This window comes from Dreissena polymorpha, chromosome 1, assembly GCF_020536995.1.
Source record: "Dreissena polymorpha isolate Duluth1 chromosome 1, UMN_Dpol_1.0, whole genome shotgun sequence".
Classification (NCBI taxonomy): domain Eukaryota; kingdom Metazoa; phylum Mollusca; class Bivalvia; order Myida; family Dreissenidae; genus Dreissena; species Dreissena polymorpha.
This window is the reverse complement of record NC_068355.1, coordinates 180,793,380-180,819,273: the sequence shown is the minus strand read 5'-3', so window position 1 is coordinate 180,819,273 and position 25,894 is coordinate 180,793,380. Positions and strand designations below refer to the sequence as shown.

The 25,894-nt window shown below is 36.4% G+C and overlaps 3 protein-coding genes across 12 annotated transcripts in view; 2 read left to right on the top strand and 1 right to left on the bottom strand.

Moving 5' to 3' along the window:
• LOC127863704 (uncharacterized) overlaps window positions 1-25,894 on the top strand; it is a 259,681-nt gene that overhangs the window by 118,885 nt on the left and 114,902 nt on the right. The window lies entirely within an intron of this gene.
• The window catches only part of LOC127864727 (uncharacterized), a 146,509-nt gene that overhangs the window by 23,762 nt on the left and 96,853 nt on the right, over window positions 1-25,894 (top strand). The gene's annotated exons all lie outside the window — the stretch shown is intronic.
• Window positions 2,922-14,463, bottom strand: LOC127863838 (uncharacterized). The gene is made up of 3 exons (XM_052403499.1): window positions 12,643-14,463; window positions 5,202-5,399; window positions 2,922-4,691 (listed from the first exon to the last, which is right to left on the bottom strand). Exon 3 carries the CDS (start codon window positions 4,662-4,664, stop codon window positions 3,549-3,551), a length of 1,116 nt encoding a protein of 371 aa, XP_052259459.1. The 5' UTR covers window positions 4,665-4,691; window positions 5,202-5,399; window positions 12,643-14,463; the 3' UTR covers window positions 2,922-3,548.

Below are 25,894 nucleotides of genomic sequence, written 5' to 3'. Positions count from 1 at the left end.
CTATGTTTATGTCAGTGTGAACTGCTCAGGTAACAAGTAAAGCATAAACAGCAATGTTTATATACTTTTATTCCTCCATATACAAGATACGAAGATTATTGTATATTTTGAATTTGTATATGGTGTCAAAAATCAAAAGTTTTGTACACCACGGAACTTTCATTATGAATTTATATTCTTGGTGAGATAGCTATTTGATATTAGAAAAAATTATTCCTTTAATATGATGGTGACTGCAAATTTTCTTTATATTAAGTGCTCATTACCATTTTCATCCTACTTTCTATGCTTTCAGAACGTCCAAAAAGCATGTTGTTTTTATTTTGTCTAAGTTATTTCTATGTAATAATAAGGATGACAAAAAGTGCACACAATATAAAACTCGACCCGTGCGCTATGACACACACTTTATAAAGTTGAATGGCGTGTGTTCATTTCAAACTTGCAATTGATTTTGAAAAATGAATTGCGTGTTAAATTATGCAATAGCAAACATCTTCAGTGCCTTCAGCGCTTTGATTAAATAATGGTACGCTGCCAGGTTTGACCCCTGAGTCAGCCAGTGGCATGATTTGAACAATAGAGGAGTATAGTAGTACAATAGTGTATGACCATCAGATGATGTTACACACCAAATATTATACCTCATTCCTGTGATTTTTGGTGACAATCCACTTAGCAGTTCAGTAGGAGATGTTGTTTGAAGCAAAATGTAATCGACACAACTAACAACAATAGAAACCTTATGCGGCAGAGCCACTGACCACAATTAATCACCACAATTCTAACCATGAACAACAAAGCAATACTTAAGTCCTTTGTGTCATTATGACTGTGCTAAATTCTTTTAAAAGACAACACAATATTATAAATTATGCACATAAAATGATTCTTACTTATTAATTGCAAGCATCAGCCAGTATTTGTATACGCATGTTGTGTCATTAATATTCTGATTGGAATAACAATAAATACATCATTGGGTAATTAGTGCATGTTTGTATCAAACATTCCTCATTTGTTATAATGATTCCACAATATTTGTTCTTGTAATGATCATTTGTCTAAGATTGAAGACTGTGGTAAACTGACTAAACAGATTTGTTACAGTTAGATTGTAATTTGCAGACAGTGACAGATGTTTTGTGCCATCAACTAATGTTTGTGTCTGCATTGTTGACCGAAACATGTGTTGCCAGAATTTAATCATGCTGAATGATGTCTTGCAAAGTGTTGCTGAGTACTTAATTAATCGGGTTTCTTCTTTAGACAGCCATTTAGATGTCTGCAATTAAATAATACGGCAGACCTCGTCCATCTTCTTTCTTGAAGGGCGTAAGAGTTTTAAATCCAGTTTATAATGTTATTTTATGCACTAAGCTAAGATTCAGCATGATGCAATCTTAACTTTTGCCGGACTGTGTGTAGGTAATGATCTGCAAACAAAGTATAACTTTTTACATCCATTAAATGCTCTGTGAAAAGGGGGTTTAATGCATGTGCTTAAATTGTCTGCCCAGGTTAGCTTGTGCAGTTTGCTCATTCTGTAAAAACTAGGCTTATTATGCCTAATACCAACTGCACATGCTACACTACGCGACCCGCGATTTTTGTTTAAATCACCGACACGCGGTGGTCATTATTTATTTTGGGTGACAAATCACCGCGATCTGGCGCGTTTCATCACGCTAGGTCGAGCACGATCATCGCGAATGCTTTAAATAGAATCTTTGCGGTGATTCGCCGCGATTCACTGCGATTCACCGCGTTCACGGTCAAAGTAGGCCTACGATTTTCCTACGTACATGTAACATTGTATAATCTTCAGAGCGATTCGCCGCGATTCATCGCGTTTATAGATGATACAGTGAAATTCAATTTGCCAACATTATACAAAAAATTATGTTCATGTAAATGTACATCTACAACTACATGCACACGGGTCGTAGAAATTGCTTTGTTTAATTTGAGTTTCTTCCGAAATCAGCGTTTGTTTTTACGATTAATATTAGTCTAACTGTTCTTAAATACTTGTTAATAATCGGAGATATTACTTTTACAATACTTTTATTTCCTTTTATTAGTTTATGTCGATATTGTTGACAATTTCATTGAATCGCGAAAATGTATGACAAAAGAACTTTACTTGCAAATCCTTTCCAAACAAGATCTTAATTTGTTGATTAAACAACTGTCTTTTGGAAAGCGTATACGTAACCCACAAAACAGAGAATGTCTTTTTGTTTTGCTTACACATAAAATAATGTTATTTTGCATAGTCCCTAAAGCTTTACACTTTCGTTTGCAGATACATGTAGATGTAAGTTGCGTAAGAAACTGGTTGGTATATTCGTACAGCTTTGCATTTTCGCCAGCTTGTTACCTGCCAAGTTATTTTAACAATCATTATGTTTTGTTTAATGTTCTGCTTTGTTTAATGTTTGTTTGATGATTGTTATTTTATATAAGTACTCGTTGAAACTTCTCGAACATGCAGAATGCCGTGTACACCTCCGTTTTGAACGAAAAAAAAAATGAAATCGCAATAAGATCTGCTAGAAATATAAATGCATTCATTCTCCTTTTTGTTTTGTTGTTTATTGTTTGCATGTTCAATATATAATATTTAAATTATTATTTATGCTTGATTAGTTGTAATATTAAACAGATAATGAGTACATACAGATGTATGCTTCCAACTGTTTCTTTATTAAAGAAAACACATGATCTATTTTTGGAAAACCCCCATTTATTATTTACTTAAAAAACTAAGTATTCATGTATTTACAATGTAATTTGCGTTTCATAGCCTGTATAAGTGACTTCATTAATTTAAAAAACTTATGTATAATATTGTCACTAATATGTTATAACAAATGTATCAATATAATGAAACATCACAAGAAGTATAGGTTGTCGGCTCTACCGGCCCCGTTTTTTTCAGGCCCCAATTTCAGGCTCATTCGGCCAAAGTTCCAGGCTTTTTTCGACACCAATTTTAATTTTAATAAATCGTAGAACATATGTTGGTCGATATCTATGGAATCTTGTTTATTACAGTACTATATTATCTTTGCTGAAGATTATTTCATTTGAAAAAAAAAAGATTCTATTGTCTTTTTCTTCAGGTATGTCGTCGTCGAAATGAGGCATTATTATAGACTAGATACAAGAGTCTGAGACGAATTTGAAAGTAAAACAAACTATAAATTTATTTCTAATACATTTATTTTCATAACTTTAAAGTTCATCACAAATCATCATTACAGCATTACATCATATTCATCTTCATTATAATAATCATCATCATTAAAATTATTATCATCATAAAACCATTATCAGCATCATAAAACTGTACATGATGATGATTTGTAACAGAACAGAACAGTACTTTATTCGTTTTCACAGATTATCAGAGAATTACACACATATCAAACAAACAGTAGTTTATGATTTGGAACTAGGTTTTAATTAATTAGTAGGTACTTATGTAGAAACGCTCCAATAACAAAAGTAGAATTTATGGTTAACAGCGTCAGGACATCCATTTACAGTCGGATATCGAAGTCCACTTCCTCTTCAACTTCCCCTAGTGCTGCTGGTGTCCTTGCCTTGCGGCGGAGGAGCTCGTTAATCTTTTGGACGCATTCGTTTCCATAATTGGTGTCGTCGCTCATCATAGGAAAGTACCTAACGACGTACTTTCGGATTGCATTTTTCCGCCGCGGGCTCAATGGCTGCTTTTGCTTACTGCCGCCTCCGTGGTAATTGAAGTGCATTCTCGCGTTTGCGGCAGTAAAAAGTTCTGGGTACAGCCTCTGCGTGAGGTGGGCCGCGAAATTTCCTGCTCCATTTGATGACTGCCTTATCAGACGGACTTCTTCGTCGGAAAGATAGGCATTTGAAGCAATTACTTCACTTTCCGGACAAGTAGCTGGATCCGATGTGCTCTGTATGGGTTGTACAGCTGACGGCTGTGCAGCTGCATTGGCTGTCGGCTGTGCAGCTGGATTGGCTGTCGTCAGTGCTACTACAGTGGCTGTAAGCTGATGTAGAGCCAACAGGATTGTTGATATTAGTTCATTCTGTTGATCAACCCTCTGCGCCAGTGCCACGTTGGTCCTTGTCAACCCCTCCATCTGCCGCCGGAGCTTGTCCATCTCCCGGACCGTTGATTTCTGGCCCTCCACTATCTGGTTTAATGATGACAAAGTGGACCCCGCGGATGGCGGTCGCGCAGACAGGAATGTTGCATTCGGCCGGGTTGGCGTAACTGTCAGCGTACACGTAGGCGTCGGCATCAATGACCAGGTAACCGCCGTTACATCTGGGGACACTGAAAGTGGCTCCGACAACAATGACTGCCACTGAGCGGGCGCTTCTCCCATGATATTCTCTGCAACGGGAGGTGGGTCTACGACTTGTTGCGGAGCTTCTTCACTGACGGAAGCCGCTGGTATGCTGTTTGAAACCTGCGCCACAGTGTCTGCAACGTGCGGCGGGACAACTGATTCTTGTTGCTGAGCTTCTGCGTGGACGGAAGCCGCCGGTATGCTGTTAACAACCTGCGCCACAGTGTCTGCAACGTGCGACGGGACCACTGCTGGAGTTTCCGGATCCAGACGCTGCGCGATTGCTGATGTCGGCGGCACGCGGCTGATCATCTGTGCCCTAGGCTTGCCGGCAGGAGTCTTAAAAAAGAATGAACATATGTACTTAATTAACCAATGTCTTCTACAAAAAGCTTAAAATTGTTCTAATATACGAATGAGGACATAGCTATTGTTTGATACGGCAAAAAAGTGCACAAGTAAGTACATGTATGAATATTCGCAATGAGACTAATAGAAAAATGGCAATATTTCAACGTGTGGAGGTTAGCAAGTTGGTGTATGTATTATATTTACTAAAATCCGTGTATATTTGTCGATCATAATTGCTTTTGTGATAATAAAACGTTATCATATCAACATGGTTGTTGTATGTATTATACGAGGAAACGATTGTATCGGCCGTGTGGCAGACTAGCGGCAAACGACGCCTTACGAGAGTACTAATCATTGACAAACTAGGTATGTTTGCGTAATAATTGTTTATACTCATTCACGCATCGATCGTTTCTACACCCTTTTTCCAAAAGTCGGCAAATTGACTGTCAAAATATACTTGTATGATAAATGTGTTGCTCTTAACATAATTACCTTCTGTCTTTTGGGGGGACGAGCTTGGTCAGCTGTTGTTGCAGGCGGTTCCTTCCGTTTTTTTTAACTGTCTGCCTGTAAGTCCGTCAGTTTCTTTTTCACTTCGGCTTCGCTATAACCCTCTGCAATAATCACTGCAGCGTCCGTAGCCGCTTTAGTTCGACCCCACTGAACAGGGTACGAACTACCAACAGTCACCTGCAATAAAATATACAAGTGATGGGTCAAAAAATATTTTTAAACACTATTGTCAGATACACAGCAATAGAACAAACGATCCACAATCACCGATATGAAATAAAAATGTACATGTCAAGATGGAATCGCCGTATGAAGAGTAGTTCGATTAAAAAAAAATACACTAATCGAAGTTCTTCGTATCGATATATTCATTATGTGTAACAGGGGTAGGGGACAATAAAATGCCATACAGTTGAATGACAATATTGATTAATACAAACATACAACTGAGAAACAATGCATTATGCCAATTTAAATTTTCATAAATGCGTAATGCAATCGATAATTTCACACGGCATGGACATGGACCTATTTGTGTAGGTCCCTGGCATGAATACGGTCTTGATTGTCATTTAACATGTTATTTTACAAACGAATAACTCCGATACTTGTTTATTTAAATCACAAAATTCATTTCCGGCTAGATATTTTTGTATTAGCTTGAGAGCGATAATTGAATAAAAGATTGCTAAAAACCACTTTAGTTTTAGACTTATATACATAATTTTAATTAAAAAAAAATCTCTACCTGAAATCTTACAGAGTTTCGATAATAAATATTTACGGAACAATTTTAGAATCACAAACTTCATTTCGGCTATAGATTTGTATATTACCTTTAAAATGACACTTACAAGGGAAATATTAATAGCGAAATGGTGACTGTTTAGACAAACAAAGATATGTACTATTCAATAAAAGAAGTCGTCCTCGGTCTTTAACGTTTCTTAATGAATATCTCCGGAAAGTATAGAAAGTACGACATTTAATAAGAAATAATATAGACTTAAACAAAGGCAGATATCAATATAATTGTCTACATCGACCTTAAATCTATCTAATTAATATCAAAGATCTATCAAAAAAAATTGGTCTGATTGGATGTTTCAAATCTTTATATATTGATAGATCTTTGTTAATATCTCCGGCAATATTTACGCTAAAATCACAACGTTTACTTCAGACTTTAGATATTTCTATACCTTGATAATTATATATGCTTGAATAATTTTATTCCATAAAGAAATAATTAAATTTTATACAAAGGCATTACTGAAAGGTATGCTTAAAAATGCAAACTCGGACTTAAACATTACGTGTGGTCACTGAATATTGTTGCAGAGACACATATTTTATGAATCTATCGAATATATTTTTTATTTAAATTATATTGATTTACGATGTGATACATATCGACACTTGGTTTCATGTTTCACTTGTTTTCAATCCTACTGTGCAAAGTCATAAAGTACTGTTTATTGGAATAAAGCGGGTGTACACTATGATAACGTTGTAATCTGTCAAATTCTTCAGTACCGTTTTCAATCGCGGGTTTCGTAATAGCCAATATGGTGTCGCCCATATTATCGATTCTGGGATTGTCTATTAGCAAGAGAACCGGTTGACAAGTGTACTGTCAAAAGTGATGTTATTTGCGTTATCTGCCACAGTATTATCAGAAGTGCCAATCCGAACGGGGTATGAACGACCCACATGCAATACAATATACAAGTTAAGTGTCAAATCTACTATTTATGTTGGTGCTCAGTCGTTATTCACACAATCCGCAGTCCGATACAGTATCAACACATAATTTCCGATTTTATAATTTCTACTTATTTAACTTTTTCCTTTTTGTGTCTCAAAATGGGGAAAGTGACGCATGATACCAAATTAAAGATAATTTCTATGTTCAAGTCCGGTGTGAAAGTTAAAGTGATTGTGAAAGAGTTGGAACTCTCTGGCGTTGTTGTATCGCAACAACTTGTGTCATATTGGATAAAGCAATATATTAACGGACAATTTAATCCGGATGAGGTTATCCCTAAACCTAAGGCATTTAGGTCAGTGTCACACAGAGATTTTGAAATAGTGAAAAGTTCACTGCAGCGCAAATGCCTTCAATCCAGCACGGATATTCACAGGGAATTAAAGGAAGATGGTGCTACTTTCTGTCTTCGAACTACTCAGAGATTAATTAAGGCGGCTGGGTTTACAAACAGTACTCCGCGATATTCGCAGATGGTCAACACGCGCAACCTGCAACCGAGGATAGACTTTTGTCAGACTTTGATCGACTCAAACGATAGCTTAGACAATATCATTTTTACTGATGAGAGTTCGGTTCAGCTGAACAACAACAGAACGACTAGCTATAGACCTGAGGGATCTGCCCGCACATCCATACCCAAACCAAAGCACCCGTTAAAAGTTCATGTGTGGGCAGGGATAAGCCGGAGAGGCCCCACCTCTATAGCAATTTTCGATGGCATCATGGACAGCAAGTTTTTCACCGAAGAAATTCTTGAAAAAACTTTACTTCCGTTTGTAAGGACAACCTACCCAGATGGACATAGGTTCCAACAAGACAATGACCCAAAACATAGATCAAAATTGTCACAACGATTCATGGAAGAAAATGGAATAAACTGGTGGAACGTATGGCCATCCGGTAAGAAAAATATTTTGTTATAAGTTGAAGTTGTTGTTAATTAGTCGTATATTCACTGTATTAATTGTGCACCCTTTACTGGAGAATATTCCTGCATTTCGAAAGTGCAAATAACTTAGATATGCATAACTGAGCAACATAGAATTTACCTCAGAAATTGCTTGGAAAATATAATCTTGTCTATCGGGTTCCAATAAGAAAACATTTAAGAATAATTCGAGCGTCGCTCTGGGAAAACGGAGCTTAATGCATTTGAGTCCAATATCATCCCAACTAATCATGGACGAAACTCTCCGCATTTTTTCGGTATTTGAATGATGTCCCCCTATAGAGAAAATCATGTTTCGGTTGAAAGTGTCCTCCCTGATTAGCCTGTGGGGACTGCACAGGCTAGTCTGGGACGACACTAAACGCACATGCATTTAGCCCCAATTTCCGAGTGCGCAGCTAGTTTAATACATTTAATACAACCGATAGTAAAAATATTACACTATATCAAGCAAAGGAAACGTTAAATTGAATAAGTTTTGGCTTTCGCGAAGCAAATTGTTTTATACCAAAATACTACAAACTTAACAAATGCCATAATCCATCTTTCAGTATTTCCCATTTGTTAAACAGTATAGTCAGTTCAATTTACTTTCAGTTTTAATTTTTAAAATTATGTTATGTTTTCATCAATACTATATTCAATTTTGTCCTATATATTATATTGATACAAGTTTAATGCATTAAAGTCATTGTTGCAGATGCAAAGTTTCAATTAGTTGCCTATTTGTTAGTTGTCTGGAGCTTGAAAACATCGCGCTTTACGTCAAATTTTCATTTAATATCGTGCTATTTTATTAATTTTTCGTTAAGTTTCATTTTGTGAATGGCAAACGGTATTCGACATTTTTAAGTGTGTTGCATGGAGCGCCCGGACACAACTTCGAACTACACGCACCGGATTTCATTTTGTATTTTTTCTAAACTGCGCGAAAATAATCTAAATTTATTAACACCGAAACGCATTATGGTTATGCCGTTGTGTAATATTAAAAGTAATATTGTTTGCTAACATCTGGTATATTATATTTAAATATTCACAACAAAATATACTATGTTAATGGTTTTGTGCATGAATCATACTTACTTATTAATGTATGATAAACTATGTATGGTACACTATGTGTACTTTTTAGTATTGATAATTATAAGGATTAAATGTAATGTCACAAAGAGAATGATTGCTGTAACTTTTCTGGCAAATATCAAGCCAAGCGAATCTCAATTAAAACAAGTTATCAGCGCTGTGTATTATTCCAGATGGTGTCATGTATTTCATTGTTATTTGGGTGTTGAATTTTTTCTTATCAGCGCATATATCTCAAGTGCATTATGAGAGTCACAGTGTGGTATCGGTAAGATATAAGACCTCCCGCAATCAAATCAACGGTGTATAATAAACATAGATCGCTATCAGACTAGGATTTTCGCAGTGACTCTCACTTTGCCCCTTTTTATCTTTACATGTCCTTATTTTGATCTCAGCACATTACAACGGAAGTTTCAATAAATCAATTTACAATTCTATCAAGCATCCGTTCAACGCGATAGTACTGTAGAATTACTATCATCGAAATCAAAAATGAACGTGCATTAAAAACAGAAAATTAACCAATCCCTATATATATTGCCTACAGGATGGGCGTCATAAGAATCGGAGAACGATTCCTCTCTATCCAATTCATATTAAAGTGTCTGACTCTAAATTTTCATACAGAAGTAACTTGTGTGGTTCTCCATAGAAAAATTCTCAATAATAAGTATCATATTCCATTAACATTAATTTTTCTTAATTAAGTTTCGAAAATAGTATCTGTTATGCCGGTTCTTTGTGGCGGCAAATGAACACGGGTCCAAACTAAGTCACTACCAATTTGAATGACAATGGCGAGTAGACATGAATGTGTGAAAATATGCGACTTTGTAATATTCGTTCTCGCTTGTAACACCGTCATTTAAAAGCAGCGAGGTGCGAAAACACAATAATGCAATAAACTCGATAACTCAAGGGATTTTATTTATTTAAAAAATTCTCAGCAACGCATTTCCGTGGGAACGTTCGTGTACCTGTGCAGACTTTTTCTAATGTTATTGATGTCATTTCATGATTACATCTAACGTCATATTCGTAATCAAGTAAAACATTACCATAACCATCATTACATTTATAACAAATATTAAGAAACTGTAAAGATTGAAGAAATAATTTAGCAGTTTTCAGAAAAATAATGGCATACAACGTTATCTGTTTCATCTCTTTACTTTATACAATTTAAGAAGTGTATATTTATCTAATAAAGTTTTCTCCACCAAAAATGTTATTAAATAGTTACGAATTGTAACGGTAGTTTCCTTTTGATTTTCAATGTTTGCTTACAATTTCGTGAAAGCATACCGCCAAAAGGAGCATTTCCTTAAGTTTGTTGTGTTTTTTTTTGCTTCAGAAAGTCCTGATCTAAATCCTATAGAGTTCGCCTGGAATCAGATGAAAAGATACGTTGCAAAAGAAGGCCCGCGCACAAAAGAAGAACTAAAAGCAAGTTTGGAGAACTTCTGGAGAAATGAAATGACTGTGGAGCTTTGCAACCGATATATTGACCACTGTTATAAAGTGGCTCCAGTTTGTTTGGCCATGGAGGGCAAGGCAACAGGTGACATTCCTAGTAGATTGTTTAGTGAGCGGTCAAGGGGGAAAAGTTTCCGCCATTTCGCAAATCTGTTAAGTACAGACGATATGAAGCGTAAATTTGCCAGCCTAAATGTTGTTTAAACAGCGACATGAAACTGATGATTGATGATGATGTTTTAGGAAGTCATTCACAGACCATTAGTGTCGTGTTCTGAGAAAACTGGGCATAATAAATGTGCGTAAAGTGTCGTCCCAGATTAACCTGTGCAGTCCGCACTGGCTTATCAGGGACGACACTTTCCGCTTTTATTACATTTTTCGTTTAAAGAAAGTCTCTGCTAAGCAAAAATCTAGTTTATGCGGAAAGTGGTTAACACTACAGTAACGAAAAACGCCTCATGTTCAGCCATTAAATCAAAAAGAAACTCCGAAAAAATAATATATATTACAAATACATATTTATTGCCAATATTGTTTATGGTGCATTCGCAGTACGATTTTTTGCAAAACAGCTTCAATGACTTAGTAATATACAATCTAATTATAAAATAAAATTAAAGTAATACACGTAACAAAGCCCTATTACAAACGAAGTGCATGACGGATATAAAATGGTATTGTAAATTGGATGAAATTTTTCGTAACTATAAATACCCGTTTTTGTCAAACGTATTCTGTTATGATGTCGTTCGTGCTTTAACGGAATACGTAGTTTTTTAATCAACCGAATACTTGTTTGCTTTTTAATTCTACAAAGAAGACAGTTCTACATGTGTAAATAAGTAGTAGTGTTGCTTATTTCATGTAAATAGTAGCGATAGTATATTTATTCTCTTTGTTATATAATGTTCTTGTGTATAGTAAGAAATTCTAGTCATAATTGATGGTATATTGAGCGTTTTTGTGTATAAAATCTATTATATAGGATTAAAGATGATAAATTCTCTTTAACGCTAGATAGTTCTTTAGGTTTTAATGTAATTAGTGGTTTATTACACAAATGTTTCTTATTATTTTACCATCTTAAATAACTGTTTTATTAAAATACAGAATGCCACTGTTAACCAGTTCATTTAGGTAGTCGCTCTTTTACATCATTTTTCACTGTGCGCATTAGTACCCAGTTTTACAATCACCAGTGTTTTATCAACTTCAATATTTTATTACAGGTGTTTAACATAAAGTTAACAGGGGCAATATGGTTTTTTATGATGTATGTCTTTGAAACATGTATTTGTAAAAAAAAAAGGCAATAGTTTTAAGTGTAATATTACACACTTAAATGTCTTTTACAAATCTATAAGATTGGCCATGCCTGTTTGTAAATTGTGTTATTTTATGTATTATTATATTGTACATGTCATATGTATAGTCTCTTATAATTCCAATATGGAATGGCAATATACATTTGACAATGTGTAAATAATTGTAATATAATAACCATGAATGTATATTGATGAGACTTAAATAAAGATATACTACTGTCATGGACTAGACAATAAACTATGAAACTCTGTTTGCGTAATTTCTTATGCCTTATTAAATAAATTTAACAACTCAGAGATAATCGGGTTTGTGCTGACAACGGGGCAATTAATGTCCGGGATACAAAGGCTCACGGTTTTAAGATTGATGCAAACCATCATAACAAAATAATTATATATTTTATGTGTGAACTGGTCGATTTATGGACCAGTTTCGCGACAACATTTCGAATTTTTATATATATATATATATATATATATATATATATATATATATATATATATATATATATATATATATATATATATATATGTATGTACATTTATTATGAAACGGACAAATAAATAAAGGAGTAATTATAAATTGTTTGCATGTGATTCATGTATTCGGTTACAAGTATGCGTTTAAATACGTTATTATACAAATAACCATTACGGCACATCAATTATATATTTTAAGGTGAACTTCTTTCGCCTTAACATCAACGCATACATTAAACAATATTTTCAAAAGTAATACAATGATCATAATTGAGACACATGAGAGTCATATTCTCCATATATGTTGCAAAAAAACGTAGTACTTACTTCGCTCCTAATGTCGTCAGTCCTGACGTGTCCTCGCGATCGAATCATAAAAGTTCCATCGCAATCAAATTTAACTAAATAGTGAGTCACTTGACGAACTAGTGTCCTCAACGCCATTTTTCAAGCACTTAACAATCCAATATGCACTTGGTGAAACAATACACAATCCAATATTAATACTAAACACTGAAGATTCCTGTTATAACTTCATACAGAACATATAACAAAAGCTAAACTGATGGTGAGGCCAGGATAACCCTTGACTTATATACATTGTAGCGTCCATTTTACTTACGCACTGAGTAAACGAAACGATGGTAATTATTTGTTAATTATGATCTGTTTGATGTACTTTTATCTATTCTAGTGTAAAAGGTGTTGAGAATATAATCGTTTAAGGTGTTACATTCGTGTGTAGCTTATATTTCTTGTCACCGACTGAGTAATCGGAAAAAAGAAATTCAATGAATTGCATTGGTAATTTTTTCTCTTTGAAGTATTTTGATCTATTCTATTGTAAACAATGCATGTCTACACTTTGGAACTTTGTTTTCACAGTTTGTACATGAACAATAAAACCGCCAATTGTAATGGACCCAATTTCAATTACGAACACACTAGTACATGTATAATCTTGAGATTTTTATTTTTTATTTAGAAATTCACGTGAATTGTCATGACGGTTTATGGAATTCAATCATACATAAAATGACATGATGTTGCTGATATTAACATTCTTCTTGCGTTCATGCATCGTTTATAAAACAACATATAGTGTATCATGCACAAAATCGTATTTCTACCATGGTCAATAGAAACATTGTACATAATGGTCATCTTTGTATCCTGAAACAGCAATTTCAACGACATAATTACACATACGCAATACCAATATATGTATATTTGTTGCAAACTTTCATGTACATATGTTAATTTTAAAAGCAAGTTGTTAATGATTATAATAAAATACGCTTAACGCTGCATCTAAACTCATAATCTTTATATTATCACTACTAATAATGCACATCTAATACACAGATTCAAATCTTTTACTGAACATGCACAAAAACGCAACAAAGAAAACAGTGCAAAAAAGCATACATAAATATTTCTAACTTAACAAGCAGAACTAATTGCGAAAACAAATTTCTACTTTTTTCATAACGGAAAATTTTGGCAGTCGGAATGAAATATCCGAGAATTTCAAAGTCCATGTAAAAAGCAGCGAACAAAACATAACAATCGTTAGAATAACTCAAAAGTTAATATAAGCTGGCGAAAATGCAAATATTTGCGACTATACTTGCCATTTTCTTACGCAACTTACATCTACATGTATCTGCAAACGAATGTGTAAAGCTGTACGGAACATGCCAAATTACAGTTATTTTTTGTGTTAGCAAATCGATAACATTACGGCATTCTGGATTTGTTGGGATTCTAATATGCTGTCCAAAAGGCATACAAGTGTTATTTCAACAAATAAAGATCTTGTTTGGAAATCAGGATTTCGACATTCAGCAAGTAGGGTGTTTATTTTCGAATTGGCATACATTTTCGCGATCGTATGTGATCGTCAATAATGTTGACTTTTTTTTAAATAAGTTGAAATTTAAATCTAGTAGTCATCGCGAATCACGGCGATTCGCGGAGTTTCGCGATGATGCTTCAGCTGATCTTTATCGCGAGATGGTCGCGGGGAAATCACGGCGACATCACCGCGAATCACCCGTAGAGTGTTATCACGGCGAATCACCGCGTTTTGCCACGTTGGCCCAAACGCGGCGATGTGAGATTTACACAAAAATCGCGGGTCGCGTAGTGTACTCTTGGACAACTGGCCGTGTGCACTTTACACACATGCATCAAGCAGTTCCCAAGAATAAGGCTTAAATTGTTAGGTATATAACGTATGCATATCGTTCTCTTCCTATGACATCTCTTATTTATGATGATTTCTAACAATTTCTGATTTGCAAATGATCACATAAATCAAATCTTGTACATAAATCTCATTTTCCTTTGATCCATGTCCATAAAATCAGAGCTCATGTCAATTTGTTTGCCATACATGCTTCTTAAACATATGAAACTTCACCAGGCAGTCAAAAACACAATTTTCTATCATATGTGTAAATTATTGTTTCTCCAACATTTTGATTTCTATTTCAGCAGATTGATCAAATGCAAAAAATAATCTGTTCTAATTAATGCATTTGATAGAAAATTGGAAAGAATAATATTGGCAATATTTTTTTTCTGATTTATTAGATCTGGAATGCCTCCAGAGTTTCTGTTGTCCCATGATTTAGGTAATTATTTTTGCCTGTACAGAAAGTTGTTATGGAGTTGTCAAAGAATGATTGTGTTTGTGGTCATTAAGCTGCACATGGGAAATAAGTTTGATTTAATAAGAAGCATAACATAATACAATGACATCTAATTCCGTCCTATTGTAGTATATTGCCTCAAGTTGTCATATTTATGTATTCTGTATGTGTTCTTGAAAGGTACATACAGGCCATGTTTTGTGGTTTTGTGTTTTTTTTTAGCTAACTGCTTTTTGTTGTTGCTCAGATGAGCTTTGGGGAATGCCTTTTGTCTGTACCTTGTGCAGTGTGAGTCGTGCATTGTCCACATTTAGGTAGTTTGCAATCTTCGAGCAACATTTATTATTTATGAAACATCATCAGAACATTTGTCCCATTTATATCTGCTTGGTCATTGGTGAGTCATGTGAAGTAAACAACTAGCTGACACTTGGTCAAATTAAAGAAAAAAGTCACTTTTTGTTCAAGCTTTATAAAACATGATAATGTCATAACATTTTGTTATACAAAAATTTTGGCCTTGTTCGAAAATGATAGTGGCCCATTTGAAAAGTACGCCCTCCAGGGGTCGGGGCAGTTTTCCTAATATTGCAATAATAAAACCTTGTACATACTGTGGAAGTTACATTGTTGGTCCATTAGACTTGGAACTTGGTGAGAAAAGACAGTAATGGTCTTAAAAAACATGTGTGCATGGAAGTTTGTCTTCAAGAGCTGTATTGATACCTTGTTATACTCAAAAGTCAAATTTTATGTCCAATCATCATGAAACTTTCTTTGCGTATTTGTTCTGTTATGTTGAAAAACATACATGTTGCCACATGTGATGCAGGTCTGTTTTCCATAGCTATCGTGAACATTTGTTTTCACCTGAAGTTTAATTATTTGGCGCAATCTTCATCGAAATTTATTGAGGGGAGGGGCAATTTGCCTTCTGTGTCTACAGTGAAGCCTTGTTAACACTCTATTTAAGTCACTTTTTTCGTTTAATCTTCATGAAACTTGCTCAGAGCATTCATTTCAATTATGTCTTGAGAAAGTGTGGAAACAGTTCGAGTCAGTTTAAAAACATGACTCTTGGGGATGCAGTTTTCCTTATATGGAAAATGTGAACCTAATGGACCTTATCAGCACTTGTTATTGTTTCAATTTTCATCATTGTTCTGCAAATAAAAAATCATTTTTCAATAAAAAAGAGGCATTATATTTAAGAAATGAGCTGACAATTCAATAATGCAGCTTAACATAAGGAAACACCTAAATGATGCCACTATTTTTTAGCTCACCTGATTGCTCAGGTGAGCTTTTGTGACCGGTCTTTGCCCGTCGTCTGTCCGTCCGTCCACATTTGTTCGTAAACACTATAGAGGAAGCATTTATTATCCGATCTTCATGAAACTTGGTCAGAAGATTTGTCCCAATGATATCTTGATCAAGTTCAAAACTGGGTCATGCGGGGTCAAAAAATAGGTCACTAGGTCAAAAAAAAAGAAAAACCTTGTAAACACTGTAGAAGTCACATTTAATGCCCAATCTCCATGTAACTTTGTCAAAATTGTTGTCGTAATGATATGTTGGTTGAGTTCAAAAGTGGTTCCGGTCCGTTGAAAAACATGGCCGCCAGTGGGCATGGCAGTTTTCCTTATTTGGCTATAGAGAAACCTTGTAAACACTCTAAAAGTCACAATTTTTTCCCAATCATCATGAAAGTTGGTCAGAACAGTGGTTTTATTAGCGAGGCTGTTTTCGGAGAAAACCCGAGCTTTTGTCATAGCCAGCTCGTCCGTCGTCCGCCTTAGGCGTTTTGCTAAAACCTTAGCATTGGCTCTAAAATCAAATTGCTTCCACCATTTAACTTTGAAACTTCATATGTAGATGCACCTTGATGAGTTCTACACGCAACACCCATTTTTGGGTCACTAGGTCAAAGGTCAAGGTCACTGTGACCTCTAATATCAAACTTTAACATAGTCTCTAAAGTCAAAGTGCTACCACCTACAACTTTGAAACTTCATATGTAGTTGCACCTTGATGAGTTCTACATGCCTCACCCATTTTTGGGTCACTAGATCAATGGTCAAGGTCACTGTGACCTCTAAAAAAAAAATTCTAACAAGCTTTCGCAGCTGAGCGTGGCACCCGGAATGCGGTGCTCTTGTTGATATCTTGGACGAGTTCAAAAATTGTCCAGATGGGTGAAAAAACATGGCCGCCAGTGGGCGGGGAATTTTTCTCTATATGTATATAGTGAAAAAATGTGATCACTCTCAAAGTCAAATTTTTGGCCCAATTTTCATGAAATTTGGTCAGAACATGTGTTTCCTTGATACGAGAGTTGAGCTCGAAAATGGTTCCGGTTAGTTGAATAACATGGCTGCCATGGGGGGGGGGGTGGGGCAGTTTTCTTATATTTATGCCCCCTTCAAAGAAGAGGGGGTATATTGTTTTGCACATGTCGGTCGGTTGGTCGGTCGGTCCGTCCACCAGATGGTTTCCGGATGATAACTCAAGAACGCATAGGCCTAGGATCATGAAACTTCATAGGCACATTGATCATGACTGGCAGATGACTCCTATTAATTTTCAGGTCACAAGGTCAAAGGTCAAGGTCACAGTGACTCAAAACAGTTTAATGGTTTCAGGGTGATAACTCAAGAATACTTAGGCCTAGGATCATGAAACTTTATAGGAACATTGATCATGACTGGCAGATGACCCCTATTGATTTTCAGGTCACTAGGTCAAAGGTCAAGGTCACAGTGACAAAATATGTATTCACACAATGGCTGCCACTACAACTGACAACCCATACGGGGGGCATGCATGTTTTACAAACAGCCCCTGATTATTTTCTGTTTTACGGGAGATTTTTCAAAAAAATTAAGGTGGGGGGGGATGAAAAATAAAAATAAAAGCATGAAAAATGAGCAGTCGACCAAACAAATAAAAATATCTAAACCGATATTTTTTTCTGAAAATTCAAAATCTCAGCCAATTTAACCTTATGTATACTTGCATTTACCTTTAAGTGTTTTAAATATCTCATTACACTGTTGAAGAAGCTTTTTATAATAACAGTAGACATACTTTTATATATATTTATTGGTAAAAGCACCTTTTGCATGTATATAACTATAATAGAGACTAAACACTCCAGGTGTGTAGTGTAGTTTAGTGTAGTAGTGGTGATGTTGTTCTTCTAACACTAGATTTGCTGCATGTAGCACATCGACAGTCCCAAGCCTGCAATGCCATCTTTAACAAGAGGGCCATGATGGCCCTGAATCGCTCACCTGACTCATTAAGATCAGATGAAAACTATGACCTCTATTGTCTACACAATGTTTTTCTATGATTTGACCTAGTGACCTAGTTCCTGACTCTAGATGACCCAAATACAATCCCAATCCAGATTTCATCAAGATAAACATTCTGACCACAGTTCATAAATATCGGATGAAAACTGTGACCTCTATTGTCAACACAAGGTTTTTCTATTTATTTGACCTAGATTTTTACCCCAGATGACCCAAATACAATCCCACCCAGATTTCATCAAGAATTCTGACCAAATTTCATAAAGGTTGGATGAAAACTGTGATCTCTAATGTCTACACAAGGTTTTTCTATTATTTGACCTAGTGACCTAGTTTTTGACCCCAGATGACCCAAATACAATCCCAAACCGGATTTCATCAAGATAAACATTTTGACCAAATTTCATCAAGATTGGATGCAAACTAAGACCTCTACTGTCTACACAAACAAATTGTTGACGGACGGACGCACAGACAAACGCAGGCACGCACAACGGACGCCGGACATCACACGATCACATAAGCTCACAGTGTCACTTCATGACAGGTGACCTAAAAATATGTGTCGGAGATAAACATGAACAGTTGTGGTTAAAATCCCATAGAAACAAGGGCTGTTTGTAAAACATGCATGCCCCCCTATATGGGCTATAAGTTGTAGTAGCAGCCATTGTGTGAATACGTTTTTTGTCACTGTGAATGGTGGTGGTGGTGGTGGTGGTGGTGGTGGTGGTGGTGGTGGTGGTGGTGGTGGTGGTGGTGGTGGTGGCGGCGGCGGCGGCGGCGGCGGCGGCGGCGGCGGCGGCGGCGGCGGCGGCATTACAAGACCAATACTTAAATGTTTACAAATTGTTTACAGACGGACGGACAGACGGACGGACGGACGGACGCCGGACGCTGAGTGATCACAATAGCTCACCTCGAGCTATCGCTCAGGTGAGCTAAAAATGCTGGTTTGCTGTGGCATACATCTCATCTGTTTTTAAAGGGATCTTTTCACGCTTTGGTAAATTGACAAAATTGAAAAAAGTTGTTTCAAATTCGCAAATTTTCGTTTTAGTTATGATAATTGTGAGGAAACAGTAATACTGAACATTTACCATGGTCTAATATAGCCATTATATGCATCTTTTGACGAATTTAAAACCTAAAAATTATAAAGCGTTGCAACGCGAAACGATTGAATAATTTGGAGAGTTCTGTTTTTGTCGTTAAATTTTGTGAAACTACGAAGATTGCTTATATAAGGTATAAAATACGTCAAGTACGTGCACTCGGCGGAATAGCTCAGTAGGCTAGAGCGTTTTTACTTCAGGACTCTGGCAGGACTCCAGGGGTCACTGGTTCGAAACCTGTTCCGGGCAATGTTCTTTTCCTTTTTTTAATTTTATTCTTGATTTTTTACTGGAGCTTTTACGATCCAATGTTTACATTTATCGATATAAAGCATTTAATGAATAAGTTAAAAAATGCCAAAATCTGTGAAAAGGCACCTTTAAAGTTGTTTTTTTACTTTGTATGATGTTCATTGTTTAAAAAATAAATTTTAATATGCAGTTTTAACTATCAATCATTGTGATAGCAAGCAAACAAGCATTATATTAAGGATGAGCAAGTGTGAGGGCTTTCTATCTAGTGTTGTTTGGTATATACACTCAAGAAAAGTCAGTGATTTTTTTATATTTTTTTCGTTATAGCCTGTGCCATTTGGATTGGGAAAACTAGCGTGATAAACCATGAAATTGGGAAACATATAAAGCATTATGAATATGATTATAAGAACAGAATTAAAATTGTTAAGTGCATGTTTGACAGCATTTTTATATTACAAAGTGCTGCTTTAATGTCTTCTTACGATGAAGACAACAACGTTTAGTTAATATCCATACACATGCATAATAAACTTGCAATAATCTATAGATTCTTAAAAACACCGTTTAATCACAACCTCTTAAAGAGTATTAATTTAATTCAGCATTTGTTTAAATTAAATATCAAAGGCCTATGGTGAAAACATTAACAAATATCAACAAACACGTTTTGGTGTTCTTGCTGTGCTAATGATGTATTAAATGGAGTTAAAATAATATATGTACATGAAGTGTGTTTACCTTTCAATATCTTGCACTTGACAACCTCAGATCAATGCTATTTCAGTAAACTGTACAGCGTGACAAACATAATAAAGCAGAGTATGCATATGAATCTGATTATACACAGATCCACTAACATTTAAATCAAATCATGTTTGTCTCTCCATTTTTGAATGATACTCATCTTAAATGCTTTAACTTTGTGAATAAACTGAACAATTTTCCAACACTGGTTTCCCTGACGCACATCCACTTTGCATATTTCTAATAGATATTTGTTATGCCCCCCTTCGAAGAAGAGGGGGTATATTGCTTTGCTCATGTCGGTCGGTCGGTCGGTCGGTCGGTATGTCGGTCCGTCCACCAGGTGGTTTCCGGATGATAACTCAAGAACGCTTGGGGCTAGGATCATGAAACTTCATAGGTACATTGATCATGACCCGCAGATGACCCCTATTGATTTTGAGGTCATTAGGTCAAAGGTCAAGGTCACAGGTAAAGGTCACAGTTACTGGAAATAGGCATTATAAATTTATAAGGATTTAGCATGGTTCAAACAAGGGAAACAACTACGGTTTATGCATGTTCTTTTTATTACAGATTTGCCTCCCTTTAATTAATTCAAAATCTCATTTTACAGCAGAGATTCCAAATCTGACCTGTAAATGAGCCCCATATTTACTGCCAGTGCTAGGTTACCTTTTCCCATTTGATCATTCTTAAGTATTGTTATTGTAATGCTGCTACTGCTGCTGCTACTGCTACTGCTACTACTACTACTACTACTACTACTACTACTACTACTACTACTACTATTACTACTACTTCTACTACTACTACTACTACTACTACTACGACTACTACTACTACTACTTCTACAACTACTTCTACTACTACTACTACTACTAAGACGACGACGACGACGACGGCGAGTATACTTCTACATACGACTACTACTGAACTACTACTACTACTACGACGACTACTACTTCGTACTGTCTACGGTCGACTTTACCTACTACTGACTTCTAATACTACTACTACTACTACTACTACTTACTGTTCTACTTCTACTACGAATACTACTACTGACTACTACTACCTACTACTACTACTACCACTACTACTACTACTACTACTACTATTACTATCTACTACTTCTACCACCACCAGCACCACCACCACCACCACCACCACCACCACCAAAAAAGTATTCACACAATGGCTGCTACTACCACTTATAGCCCATATAGGGGGGCATGCATGTTTACAAACAGCCCTTGTTGTTTTTTTATCTTAAACATAGTATTTTGTGTTTAAATGACATATGATATTAGGTTGTTAATTTGAATGTTATTGATCATTTCCGCCGCTCATCGCAAATTCTCGTCTGCCATCTTGGACGTGTGTAAAAACAGGCCTTCTCAATTGGATACATTGACTATCGTCGGTATCCTCCACAATATAGAGAGAGATGTGTGGATAGCAACGTTAAACAATCGTAACACTTCGTCCATCTGCGGAGTCTCCTTTGTGCAATAAAAAGTTGGTTGGGTCCAGAGTGCAACGTTAGGGGGCACACTACAGTTTTTCACAAATCGGCTAATGGCTGGCGGGGTGGGGGCACTGTCCGTCCTCACTGCTGACACAACGTTTACACCTGAAATCATACAAATTTAAACATATGTTCAGTATTGTTTGGGGAATGTCTTCCAAAAAATACATGGACAGCCATGGTGCACCCACTTACTCTATATTTTAATCATGGAAAATCAGCCATTCTCATCAGCCCTTCTGTTTACCAGATCTGCTTGACGCTCTTCACCAGTGATTATTTCCGTTGATCTCAATGGTAACAGCAACTTTTGTCTAGTACTAACATTGATATATTTATGCCCCCCTTCGAAGAAGAGGAGGTATATTGCTTTGCTCATGTCGGTATGTCGGTCTGTCGGTCTATCAGTCCGTCCACAAGGTGGTTGTCAGATGATAACTCAAGAACGCTTGGGCCTAGGATCATGAAACTTCATAGGTACATTGATCATGACTCGCAGATGACTCCTATTGATTTTGAGGTCACTAGGTCAAAGGTCAAGGTCACGGTGACTCGAAATAGTAAAATGGTTTTTGAATGATAGCTCAAGAATGCATACGCGGCCAACAGGGCAAACTCTGAACAATATTACTGAAGCAACTGGTCTGTAATCCTAAATCTATAATTATCAGTCCAATGAAACATCATCCTTCGAGTAAAATACAGTGGATCAGTAAAAATTTATCAGAATATGAGATTTTTTGTATATTTTGTATATTAAGTATTGTGTTAATGTTTAATTTTGTTTTATATAAGCAGGACAGGGGAGGTAATACACTATTATATCTTTCTTATATACAGGGGAAACAAATACAATAAGTTTAAACTTCATGTTTTATAAATAGAGGAAATTTGTTCATGTCAGTGTGAGATCATTTGTTGTTTTTTATGATCACATTTATTATTTCTTTGACAAAACAACACTTACCTGAATACCACAATGGATTCCACCCAAACAATACCCCACGCCCCTACCAGAATCCATCCCCCCCCCCACCATCCTCACCCCTAATTTTTTTTTTTAAACATCCCACATGATAACCTCCCCCCCCCCCCCCAATTTTTTTTATGTCCCCAACTATAGTAGTGGGGGACATATTGTTTTTGCCCTGTCTGTTGGTTGGTTGGTTGATCTGTTGGTTGGTTGGTTGGTCTGTTTGCGCCAACTTTAACATTTTGCAATAACTTTTGCTATATTGAATATAGTAACTTGATATTTGGCATGCATGTGTATCTCATGGAGCTGCACATTTTGAGTGGTGAAAGGTCAAGGTCATCCTTCACAATGTCAAGGTCATCCTTCAAAGTCAAACGTCATATAGGGGGACATTGTGTTTCACAAACGCATCTTGTTTTAAACATCTAATAACTTACCACACCCCACATTATATGCCTCTCTCACTCCCCCCTACCCCCACCCCCCTACCCCCTCACCCCCACCCCCCCAATGTTTTTTAAACATCTTATAAATTACCACACCCCACATTATACCCCCCTCCCCCCCCCAATTTCTTTTTTTTAAACATCTTATAAATTACCACACCCCACATTATACCCCCTCTCACCCCCACTCCCCCTACCCCCCCCAATTTTTTTTTAACATGTAATAAATTACCACACCCCACATTATATTCCCCTCTCACCCCCAACCCCCCTACCCCCCACCCCCCAACAATATTTTGTTTAAACACCTAATAAATTACCACACCCCACATTATACCACCCTCTCACCCCCCACCCCCCCTACCCCCCACTCCCCCAACCCCCCCCCAAAAAAAAATATTTTTATTGTTTTAAACATCTTATAAATAACCACACCCAACATTATACCCCCCTCTCACTCCCACCCCCCCCTACACCCCCCAATTTTTTTTAAACATCTTATAAATCACCATACCCCACATTATACCCCCCTCTCACCCCCACCCCCCCTACCCCCCCCACACCCCCCCCCCTGCCAATTATTTTTTTTAAACATGTAATAAATTACCCCACCCCACATTATGTTACCATGTTTCCTACAAAGCTTTCATACATACATAGATGTTGTCATTGAACACTATCAACACACACACATCAACCTTACCTCATGATGCTGTTGACACTGACCTACATTTAGCTCAGTCTAATGCAGAGTCGAATCTTTTCTTTAACCCTTTACCACTAATATACATATGTTGACACATTTGAAAATAATATTAAATTAAATACCTATCTTACTAGATGCAAGTTTTAAAGGCCTCATTTCCAGCCCTTAGATTCTGATTTAGCAGCAACCAGCATAAAAAACCTCTTAATCGCAGTTACTCGCAGGCTGTTCTGGTTTTATGCTGTTTGTGCATAGCCATTTGCTAATTCTTAGAATGGGAAAGGGTTAGCTAATTTTCATGAATTCCATCATTTACGCTTCCTGCAATGCTTAAATACTTACATGGATATTATGAACACTCTCAATGCACGACTATGACATTTACCAACTTTGGGACTTGAACTCAGTCAGAAGGTTTAAATTATTGTCACACCAAATTTATCCATCTTTATTTTCACCTTGAGATTTACCTCATGTTGTATTTAAATTGTTCACTCAGGCCATTTTCTTTTTAATTATAGTTGTCAATATCCATGCTCCTGGCATTGCCTTACATGTATGTTTTATTTCCATTCACTGTCCATTCATTGTCTGTCTGTTTGAGAGTAACCATCAATGATATATTTTATCCTGCATCAATTATTATTGATTATGAGCTTTGTTTCATGCAAGGGTGTTTGTCTTTGGACAATTGCTAGGACATCTCCACACCTTCATTTTTATGCCCCCTTTCAAAGAAAAGGGGGCATGTAGTGATCGGACTGTCCGTCTGTCTGTCTGTCCGTCTGTCTTTCCTTCACACTTTGCGTTTAGGTTTTGAAAAATGCTCATAACTTTTATGTCCCTTGAGATATAACCTTCATATTTGGTATGCATGTGTCTATGGACAAGGCCTTTCCATACGCGCACTATTATTTACCCCAGTGACCTTGACCTTGAACTTAGGGTCTGCGTTTAGGTTTGGAAATCTGCGTTTAGGTTTTGAAAAATGCTTATAACTTCTATGTCCCTTGAGATATAACCTTCATATTTGGTATGCATGTTTATATGGACAAGGCCTCCAAATTTAGGTTTCGAAATCTGCGTTTAGGTTTCGAAAAATGCTATAACTTCTATCAAAGCGTTTATAGGGGGCATATGTCATCCTATGGTGACAGCTCTTGTTACTTTTACATTCATTACCAGATCTGTGAGAAACGCAACGCTCTTATTCAATACAGCATTGTATAAAAAAAACACAAAATAATGTTTATTGCTTATTAAATGTAGAATTATTTGTTTATCAGATTAAGGATATACATGTAGATCTTTATAGGGGACTTTTCACAGATTTTGGCAGATATTGTAGTTTGTCATTAAAAGTTTTATATTGATAAGTGCAAACATTAGATCTTGAAAGTTCCAGTAAAAGCGTGACCCTTAACTGGGCTCACACCACTGACCCCAGGAGTAAAAGTCTAACACTTAGATCACTTGGACATCCGAGTTGATATATTGACTGAAGTATTTTATGCTTAATATAAGCAATCCTCGTTGTGTCACACAATACAGTTCAGACACCGTGTACTTAAATAAAAATGCCTGACCGCGGTGTTCACTTTTCTCGATGGGTGACATTTCTCGGGGGCGGACACGCTACTGACCGCGGTGTTCAGCGAACACCTGAAATCGCCCCGATTACACGCTATCGTTAACGGGAACACCCGTGATCACCGCGATGCTGCGCAGCCATCGTAAACACCTGTCTACGAGAGTCATTCACGTGTTTTACATGTAAATGTACAAAAGAAAATCATATACTACATGTAGATATTACACGTAATTTGTGC

Bases quoted from the DNA above. Each gene is read 5' to 3' on its own strand.
- LOC127863838 (XM_052403499.1), bottom strand. From the start codon at position 4,664: ATGATCAGCCGCGTGCCGCCGACATCAGCAATCGCGCAGCGTCTGGAT.